At 26.4% G+C, this 11488-nt stretch overlaps 1 protein-coding gene across 1 annotated transcript; it reads left to right on the top strand.

Moving 5' to 3' along the window:
- The first annotated feature begins 1962 nt into the window (after nucleotides 1–1962).
- On the top strand, nucleotides 1963–10128 carry LOC113558164 (cytochrome P450 4g15-like). The gene is made up of 5 exons (XM_026963670.1): nucleotides 1963–2157; nucleotides 7166–7300; nucleotides 8882–8936; nucleotides 9676–9855; nucleotides 9941–10128. Exons 1-5 carry the CDS (start codon nucleotides 1963–1965, stop codon nucleotides 10126–10128), a joined length of 753 nt encoding a protein of 250 aa, XP_026819471.1.
- Nucleotides 10129–11488: the final 1360 nt, after the last annotated feature.

Genomic DNA, 11488 nt, shown 5'->3' with positions numbered 1-11488 from the left:
GTGAGAATTATATTATTTAAGTTTGTTATTGCATTTTTTTATTGAATTTAACTTACAAGTTCTATTTGTAAATACCTTCAGCATAGGCGGAAATCCATTGAAAAAGTTGTGAAGCTACGATTTTTCTTATAAACCAAAGCTGTTAGAAATGTATTAATTGTATGCAATATGTATATATAATGGATTTTATTTTCATTTTCATTGTGAGATAGATCTCTAAAACTTGAGAGCGAATTTTTGTTGTTTGGGGTCTTGTTAGATTCACATTGGCTAGGAGAAGTGCAGTGAAGATTTTCAGAACTTTATATTTTATATTTAATTCACTACAGAGCTTTAAAAAAAAAATTTAAACATTTAAAACACATTTTATTGGGAGTTTTTTTTTTATGTATTTCAGCTTTATAGCTTTGTAGTGAGTTAACGATTGAAGATAAAGTTCTGAAAATCTTCACAGCACTTCTCCTAGACTAAGTGAATCTAACAAGACCCAAATAACAAAACCCGTTCTCCAGTTTCGGTAATCTACCACTCTAAATGAAAATCAAGCAAAAGTTAACAATTTTTTTAACTGTGAAAAATTATTATACACGGTGATTCTTTTATCATAGAATACTCATTATTTCAAAAAGTATTCATGTTTTTAAAAATATTTTTTTACATAGTTTCAAGTTTTTGAAAAAACAACGTTTTTATTAAAAAATAATATTTTTAAATATTTGTTATCCTTATATTTTTTTAAGATTTTTACTTTTTTGAATGATAACATAGAGTTTTATTTTTCACATTTCAAAGCAGAATAATTTTCTGAGTATTTTGATACATAAAAATCGAATTTAGGGCGAGTAGTTTATGAGTTATAAGTATTTAAAATTTGTATAAGTGGTATAGATACGGAGTTATCCCGCAAAATGTTGGTCCATTACTCCGCTTGTCAAAACATTAAATACGTATAATTTATTAACTACTCGCCCTAAATTCGATTTTTATGTATCAAAATATTCAGAAAATTATTATGCTTTGGATTATGAAAATTGAAATTAAAACTCTGTTGTCATTAAAAAAAGTAAATAACTTAAAAAATATAAGGGTAAAAAATATTTAAAAATATAATTTTTTAATAAAAACGTTGTTTTTTAACAACTTGAAATTATGTAAAAAAATGTTTTCAAAAACATGAATACTTTTTAAAATAATGAGTGTTTTATGATAAAAGAATCATTGTATATTGTATTTCCAATATAATATATAATATATATTTTGTTATATTCGACAGACGATAAAACAAATCACTATAGGACAGTGTTCCAACTTATAATTTTAAATTTCGTATAAAATATTATACAAACAAATTTATAATATAAAAATTATTATGTGTTATATCTTGTTTTTTAAGAATATAATACATAAAAATGAAACTACAAAATTTTTATGTTTGCAAGAATGTTTGAGGGAACTTGGTGGGCTTTTTTTTGGGGGGGGGGGCTAAGCCCTCTCAAGCACCCCCGATTTCCGCCAATGATCTTCAGTTTGACTGTATGAGTCTTATAGTATTTAACGCATGTTGCCCGTGTAGCCGCGCGAAATATTGGTCCCATAATTAATACAAGCTTGATGAAATGTGAAACTTTTTAAAATTATCTGTTTTTTATCTAGATAAAAATGGTTATCTTTTATGTATTATATAGATAAATATTTAAAGTTTTATCTATTATCTTATCTAGATAATTTTTTAATGAATTATCTGTTATCTTATCTAGATAATTTTTTGGTTATCTTTGCACAACACTGCATGCAGGTATCTGAAGTATTTGCTGGTTTTTAATGAACAACGCTGTGCTCGTCGTCCGAGTGATTTTCGAAATCATCTACCACGGCAGTGAGCGACGATGATATTCTAAACAATTTTATTTGTCAATCTAAATCCCAAGACGTGTACACAATTGCACATTTCCACGTATAAAAATGGCCTCCAAAATCGGCGAAATCAATACGGCCCTAGCGTTCTTGGACTACGCATTCCAGGAATTCCAGACCATTCTGGACCAGATTGTAGCAATCGAAAACGCCTCGAACGAAGCTGACGAATCAGCAAACTTGTCAACGGACTTGTCAGCTTCATTCAAGGCGTTTTCGATTGCTACGATCTGGTCCAGGATGGTCTGGAGTTCCTGGAATGCGTAGTCCAAGAACGCTATGGTTGTGTTGATTTCGTCGATTTAGGAAGCCATTTTTCTATGTAGAAATGTGCTGACGAGTCCGCTGACTTAGTGATTCGCGATGTCGTCGAACATCTGTTGTCGTCCGTGTGCAGACCACCGGCTGATGTCGCCCGATGTCGCGCTGCTGCTGGACATCATCGATACCTCATGGCGCATCAGGGACGCCTGCCGTAGTCGACGAAGACCCGCTGCGTAGTCTCGGAGCCGGCCAAAGGTCCAAAAGTCAGGAATAATTTTAGTGAGCTTGTGGGTTGGCTTCACCCAAATGAGACACCCATACACAACGCCGTTTTTCCACGGCGTGGCGAAGCATCAAGTTCGTTGTGTTGCGCGCGTGCTGCATCCGGCGGTATATCGTCGGAGCACATTGTTCGCGGTCACCTGCTAGCGCAACGGGTTTGCGGTCGTCAAGCGCTCGGGGTCGCCTTGATGCGCTTGACCCTCTGGCGGTTGTGCAGGCACCAGGACGCTCAGGTCGCGCGGGACGATGGTATTTATTTAGCGACTTTTTTCACAACTCACTTTGTTTTCGCCTACACCATATAAATTGTTTTTTTCTTAAAGCCTTGTTCTTTTTTTATACTAAATGTTTTGCCACTTTGAGCCACTTGATTGTTTTTCATTTATTTAACTATTTTGAAATTTAAAATGTATTTATCTGCGTAAGTCAGTAAGCCACATTTTTTTCATTTATTAATAATGTTAATAAAATGTCTTTGTTTACACAAAAAATTATTGTTTCTTATTTTTCATGTTGTCAAGGATATAATACTTAAATTATTTTACCTAATTAACGAAATAATGACTAATAAAATCGTTAATATTTATTTATACTAACAGGAGATTAGTTTGTATATAGAATTACATAAACATGTTCATGGTCGATGTATTGAACTGCGTGCGCTATAAATACTATAAATACGTATTAAATAATATTTCAAAAAATAGTTGATACATCGTAAACATTCAACGCACGCAGTAAATTGTAAATACTACACCGACGAATACAGCAAGGATAGGATAGATACATGAAAAACGATTATATAAGCTTGTCAGCGTAAATCACAATAAATACATTTCAATAATTAAGCACCACCTAGCATCAGCAACATGATTATTTCCCAGTTCTTTTTTTTCTGAAATTATCGACGTTGACTGATATGACTATATGAGAGTACAAGTGAATTAACTTTTCTTTCTAATTTACTCTCAGGTAAAATTGACTCCCTAGATCCCCTTTCTTGTATCAATTTAAATTTATTCCTAATTTATCAAATGTAATAATAATTATCGGTTTTATATAGCTTTTTGTAACACAAACTATACTGCTAATGAGCCACTTACAAGAATAATGAAAATTGTTAATACTGAACCGACTCAATCTTCTAATTAACTTCCTGTATTTTATTATACATAATTTATGTTTTATTTATTATTCATTATATGTTTTTCTTATTTTGTTATTTAATTTATCTTTTAATTGTATTTTAATATTTCAACTATTAAATGTTATACTTGTAATGTAGCCATTACTAGTATTGAATACCAGCACGTATTTTCAATAAAGAAATAAATATAGTTCGATATTATATGTTGTGAATAATTAATAAAAGTTTTAAAAAAGGGGAGCTAAGAGAATTTAGCCTTTCTCCTTATATCCACCTTTGATGATAATAATAATGTATTTGTTTGAACTTTAAATTAGAAAATACAATATCTTCACTATTTTGTATATTTTTATTTTTAATTTATCCTATAAAAGTATAAACTACTTCGAAATAATTTCAAATACTACGGAAATAATATATTATACAAACATCTGATGAAATATATAACCTTTTTAAAAATATACTTTCATAACTTAAATGTCAAATAATTGTATTCCCATAATAATTATTTTAATTTTGTGACTAAAATACCACATATTGTGTATTTTAGATATTTACCTACAGCATCTATCGGGCGGTGTGATGTTATGACGCCACGCGTAGAATAAATTGACATTTAAACCGAGTCTGTATTAGTTATTACTCTTAGACGAGTAAAACTTACCTAATTAATTTATTAATATATACATCATCAATATAAAAACAACTACAATAATACAATATAAATTTATGGTATATACGTATAGTAAGAAACTACGAAATAATAGTATTTATTTAAACGTATTTTATAAATTCTACTAAAAATAAACATAGATTTATTAATAAAATTAATGGTAGCGCAAGAATTCTAATACTTTATGTCCTTGATGTATGCACAAAATTTAAAATTTTGGGAAAAATATTATATTATTGTTATTGCAAACAATTACTAAATAGTATAATATTATAATATTAATATTGCAATCTGAATGTCCGGCTATGTGAATTTCAAGTTATTTTAGTTGTTTTTCAATAGTTTATTAATATGAATATACTTACATTTATCTAAAAATATCATCCCATTTAAAAAAATTAATAATAATGACTATATGTATAGTAAAAAATAGTTCTTTGCTTCCTTTAAAAAATTCTTGCGGACACCGTTGGATGATCTGTTTTTGGTATAGCCGCGTATAGGTACATCATCATCTTACTCTTAAGTGAACCTCCATCGAACACACAATTTTTCCTCGATTTATTCACTAATGGTGCTTTGTTCATTAAATATAAATCAATTTAAAGATCTTAGTCCTTTTAAAAATGTATATACGTATATGTATCTACGATCGTAGTTTTCAATGCATTACGCCTTTTATAATATATATGTCTATGTATAATATAACTTACAAACAGAAAATTTCAAAATACATAATTTTATATACGAACCATTAAGAACCCGGACAGTATTAACAGACATATAACTATTATATGGTGTAGTGAGAACACTTAAATATCGGCATAGAATATTGATGTATTAATTATTAATCAACGTACTAAAAAACAATAATCGATTTGAACATAATGTTAACCTGTTTCTCATTAAGGTTTTTACAATTTGACATGTTCATCAAAATTATCAGTTTATTAACAACAATTTTTATATAATGTACCTGCTAAATATTAAGTAAATTATATCTATTATATTTTATTATTATATATTACATAAGATATTTAGATATGATATGATGGAAATATTTCTGTCATGTTATTCATACCAAAATTTAAAACTATCTTAAAATAAAACTTAATATTTGAGAAATATTATGATTTGAGATAAGAACTAATCTTGTAAGTTTGATATAATTTATCTATACTATGTATATACACAAAAATGTTATAAGGTTCATTGGTAGATAAAATATATTAAGTATACTAAAACCAGAGCGATTATAAACTCGGTCCGAGGTAAAAAAAATGTTCAACAGGTCTATGTAAACTCGGCCAGCGTTTTTTTCATGTAAAAATTATTGACATGTTAAGTAGGCCCGAATAAAAATAAACGAATAATTTTCTTATAATATTTTTGAGAACCATTTAGAATTTACCCAGGACACCACCAGGAGGCGATTCTTATTACTTTCAAAAATTATTTTTATTTTCATATTATAATTTATGGTATAAAATTCGTATAAACGAAGATAAAATATTTCAATGTTGGATTTAATTTGAGTACTTAATACAAAAATTATATGTAAAATTGGTAGTGTAAAAAAATGAAAAAATATAAGTAAAATTGTTAAATTATTATATTTATTAGTCAAAATTATCGGGTCGAGTTTACATTTGTTCTAAAATTAGTAACCTTTGTCCATTTGTGTATAGGCCATGGGGTATATCGTATATAACGTTTAAACGTATGGTCGGGTGGACAAACATAAAATACAAATATATCTGTAAATTTCCAGATTTCTTCTATAATCTAAGATCTATAAAGGTAATACGTTTTATTAATTTAATGATGTTTATTGTACCAATAAGCTATAGCCTAATAATATAAGTGGGTTAAAATTGTTTGACATTTTTTGCACATTTTTTATTTTACAAACTCTAAAAATAAATATGTTTACGCGTAATACTTAAACTATTTATATACTTCTTAGTTCTTATAATCAAATTAATGCTTTGTGGCTATAAAATAATAATTTACACAACATTAAATAATATATTTTGCAACTTATAGGCCAATACAAAAATACAATGACCTAACCTTTTGAATTTTCGTAGAAAAACGGAAAATTGGCTGCTTAATGTTTATCCCTGTTAAATTACTTGCCACGATGTTAAAAATTTATTCAAGGTGGATTAAATTCTAATTGATTTGTAAATAAAGTTTAATATGAAATCATCATCTCAATCATTAGAAACAAGTTTTTACAATGCCTAAAATGTGTAATTACAAAAATCTGAAAAAATAGTTATTAATAATAACCATCGGAGGGGGAGGGATTTTATATAAGTTATAATATTATATATTTTTTGTTACAGTCAGTGATTGTGGTGTGCCGTGTGCGTGGATACAAGTTGAATGTTATAGGTAATATAATCTTAAGATATTATTAAAATAAATATAGTGTTTTTATCAATATAACTAGGTTTAAATAAAATATTTGATTAATTTAATTGAATCTAATATAGTAATATATCACAAATCAATAATTTATAATTTAATTTAGTTTTAAGAAAAGTACTCGACATTTTTTACTTTTAATTCTTCAAAATACCAATTAGGTATAGATTTTTAATGCTCCAAAAGCATGATACACAAAAAAAACACACACGTCATTGCAAAATCAATACATTTATTACTATGCTCAAATTCTAAGCCAATATTAAAATATTTAAAATTTTACATTATTTAAATCGCCTAGAATGCAAATCTAGAAAATGCGATGGGTTACAATCTCGACAATCATTCACAATGTAGTTCTGAATTCGAAAAAACAATGATTAAGTATAAAAGAAAAATTCAATTCAATTTAATTTATTAATTAAAATATTAAATTAATTATTTATATTTAGAGCATCAGAATTGGATTCTTTAAAAGTAGCAAAACCGTGGATGTACCCAATTATATTATATTTTTATTTTCACAATATCTGAAACTGAAAGGAGATTTCAATGTAATTAATACCTTACAAAAATTACCGTTAAAAGTACGTTCTTAGACTAGAATTTAAAAATTTAAAATTTATAGCAAAATAAAATAATAGTATTTGAAAATATTAGATGATTCAGAAAAAAAAGAGAAGCATTTGCACAAAGAAAAATAAAAAATAAATCAAGTACCATAATAGATGATACTGATAATGAAAGTGAGTTATTAAGAATTATAAGTAAACAAGTACAAATAAATATAGTTAGTTTATTGTTTATATTATTTAGAAAAACATTTGATGCTGGTGCTAATTTCAAGATGAGGTTGTGAACATGGTGATAGGTGTAAGTAAGCACAAATACTTGTACAGAAAATAAGCAAATACTTATTATATACTTATTTTTCAATTATAGGGTAGTGAAACCAATGCTGAACACTTTGTTTTTGTATTTTACTATTAGCTATTTACCCAGATATCCAAGTGAGTGATTGTCTTTACTACGTTTTCAAAATATTTATCTAATAAAGTCGATCTTTATTAAAAATAAAAAGTGGGAAAGTAGATAAGCGTTTTACTGTATATACTAGTAAGTGTCAAGAGTATATCGTCATTGAGTAAGTCATTATGACTTATCCATTACAATAATGGACGTGTGAAATACATCAAATTTAATGATAAACCATTATAAACGGAAAATCATTTTAATTTTTAAGTGGAGATGGCCGTTATCCAATATTACTTATTTCTACGTATATTTATTAATTTATTATATACTATATAATAAACATATTGGTATGATTAAAGTAATTAATTTTATTATTAGTATAATAGTATAACTACATTAGGCGTTGTAGGGTATAATCAGGCTAAAGTTTAAAATCAAACAAATGTATAATACAACTAAATTATGTATTTCAAATTAAGGGGCTATATTAGGTTATTTTTTTTAATAGGTGTTGATGAAAAGTTTTGAATCCCCACGATGCGTAATATATTTATTTTTCATATTTACATAAATACCACGAAAATAAGAACCAACTTATTTATATTAAATAATTATTACATAAATACTATTAAATGCTTAGAAGAATATTTGGTAATTAATAATTATATAAAGTTTCAAAATTAATTTTGTAAAAAAAGTCTTTACGCAAGAACTATCATTTTTTGTAAAAAGTATTGGGAAATTTGATCCTATGCATCAACTAGATTTGATTTGATATCAGAAACAACCCTCGAAGTTAAAAATGGAAGATTTTTTTTATTGTAAAACATACACACAAAAGCATCATTGTAAAATTAATAAATCCATCGATCTGCTTAGAAACTAAAATAGTTAATGTAAATTGTAAAATTAAATTGAACTATACAAAACCTCTCGATTTATGCTTTGTATCATTTACACGTGACGTATACGCCCCAATAATAATAATAATAATCATCATAATTTATAAAAATAATGCACATCTAACATATTTTAATCTGTGTGATTTTGATACAGCTGAGGAATTTATATAAAACGTGCCATAAATATTTTCTTCAACAAAAATTATAGGTGTTGTTTTTAATAAATAGTTTATTGTGTCATGGAAATTAAAGTATGTACCTATTTTTTGATTCATATTGTTTAAATTTTAGGATCAAGTTTATCATGAAATTTACGACATATTAGGTGACGACGATGAAACAATTAGTAATTTAGGACGCATATAAATTTGTATATTTGGACCAAGTGTTACAGGAAACAATTCGGTTATTTCCAGTATCACCTTAATACTTAGAGAACTTCAAGACGATGTTAAAATTAGTGAATTAATATATTAAAATTAAAATGTTTAAAAGAGATCCGGATCACTTGTTTGTTTTATATAAATTATAAATAAATTGAATTTTTAAGTGGAGTTTTCTATACTTATCTACGATGTTTTTAAAATATCATAAATAGGAATAAAAGATATATTTGAATTTGTATTAATTACAAATATTTTTAATGCCAAATAAATATGTGTGTGCACATTGATTTATATTAAAAATTGCAGAATAGTACTTTTAACATTATCAAATTGTTCGCATTAAATGTTTTAGTGTAAGCTCTTCTCTGACATAATTTAACACCAGATTTTGTTGTCTTAAATTTAAATTTTACATACATAATTTTACATAATTTAGTTAAATAAAATAAAATGCGATTCAAAGAAAGACGGTTGCAATTATTTTTTGATTTATCTTTAGGAATGGATCAGCCCTATATATTATATTTGCATAATACTCGTATAATATTATTAGTTATATAATAAAAATAACTATTTTAAAAAATACACATATTATTGATATAAAATAAAATAACTAAAATATTTTACTGCCTTCATTTATACTCTAAAATACTGTACCTACATGAACTAAATGCAAAATATTATATTTTTTATTTTCAGATAATATGGTTCTGCCAAAAGGAACCACGTGTTACTTATGTCCATTAGCCACTCATCGTGATTCGGTATCGTATCCATATTCTAATAGTTTTGATCCGGAAAACTTCGATATTGAAAATATTGCAAAACGGCATAAAAAAAGTTTTATCGGTTTTAGCGGTAACCCAAGAGGTTGTATTGGTAAGAAATCATAAAGAAACATCTAAGAAAATTTAATACGTATTTGAACCTATTTTATCTGACTATATGTATCTACTATCTATAGGATCTAAGTATACTATGCTGTCAATGAAAGTTCTGCTATCTACATTCTTGCGAAACTTCAGTATCCATACGGATTATACATTTAACGACATCAAATTGAAATTAGATTTGTTATTGAGAAGTGCTAATGGTTATCCTGTAACTATTCGAAGAAGAAATAGGAGACCAATAAATAAATTAAATGACTAATTATAATACAATTTATTATTTTTTAATGTAATGCTTATTTTTTTAAACGATCATTTTTAAAAACTTTTTCTTCTGAACATATTATGTATTTATAAAGTTATTTTTTAATTTTTGACTTTAATACATATTAAATTTACTAATTTTTTCGTAATTTCATTACGTAAATTTCTCTGACTTGCTTTCTCACATTAAAAATATTACAATTTTGCAATCAATTAGCAAGTATTTGCACGACTGTTTTTGTAATATACTGAATAAATACGAATTATATATTACGGTTTACACAGAATCTGAAATAAATGCAAACAAAGTATTTATACTATTATTTTTAGAAACATAACTAATACAGTATTAGTTAAATACAATAAATACATATTGCAAATAAAACTCATATTTTTTTTATAATTTAAAAACTTACAACTGTTTAATTTCACACAAGAGGAATGACAAATCATTTAAATTTAGTTAATATAATATACAGCTAGTCACCTTTAATGAAGAGGCTGCTGACTGGTGACTGCCGAATTTGTCTTGCACTAGTGTTGTCGGCGTTATACGCGATGTGTTATCTAATGCAAGGAAATGAATTCAATATTACAAAACATAATATTATGCTACCGGAAATAAATAAGTCAACTATTTAAATATAAGCTAATATTATTAATATAGTTTATAGTCATTAAACAATATATAATATAGAGAATACTGAATAGTGATTAATATAAAATTAATCTCTTGTTAATTTCACATATTTCCTAGTTTCTATTCATTATCATAATACATAGATTATGAGTGGGCAAGGTGGGTGTAATTAAATACAGATAAATGCTTAAATAGATATTAAGAAAAAATTTAAATTGAAGCCTCAAGTCATGATACTAATTAACGGTCATAGATCGTCGATCTCTAAACATGAGTACATTTTATTTCTGATTCACTTACATTGTAGATAATATATTATACATATAATATTACGTAGATGTAATAGAATATATAATATATTATGTACCATAACCATACAGCTATTAGTAAAAGTTATAGTGTGACCATGACCTTGTATTTATAGGCTACTTATGTAGCCCAAAACACTAATAATTATTTTCACGATAATCCCCACATTTTCAATAGTGATCCACTATCAATTATAATTAACTCTTTTGTTTAAAATTTATACTATTATTGTGAGAGTTGAAAATTAAATAAATATCCACTGTACCCGCTTTCTGAATACTAAACAAACATAAAAAAGCTACAAATACAATACATTTAATTTGTAAATAATAATAATTGTATCTAATAAATTGCAATATATATTTTATTCTGCGTGTAACTAATATAGGTACTAAATGTAATTAATAAT

This window comes from Rhopalosiphum maidis, chromosome 4 (assembly GCF_003676215.2).
Source record: "Rhopalosiphum maidis isolate BTI-1 chromosome 4, ASM367621v3, whole genome shotgun sequence".
In the NCBI taxonomy this organism is placed as follows: Eukaryota; Metazoa; Arthropoda; class Insecta; order Hemiptera; family Aphididae; genus Rhopalosiphum; species Rhopalosiphum maidis.
The sequence above is the reverse complement of the archived record's forward strand: the minus strand, read 5'-3'. Positions and strand labels throughout refer to the sequence as shown.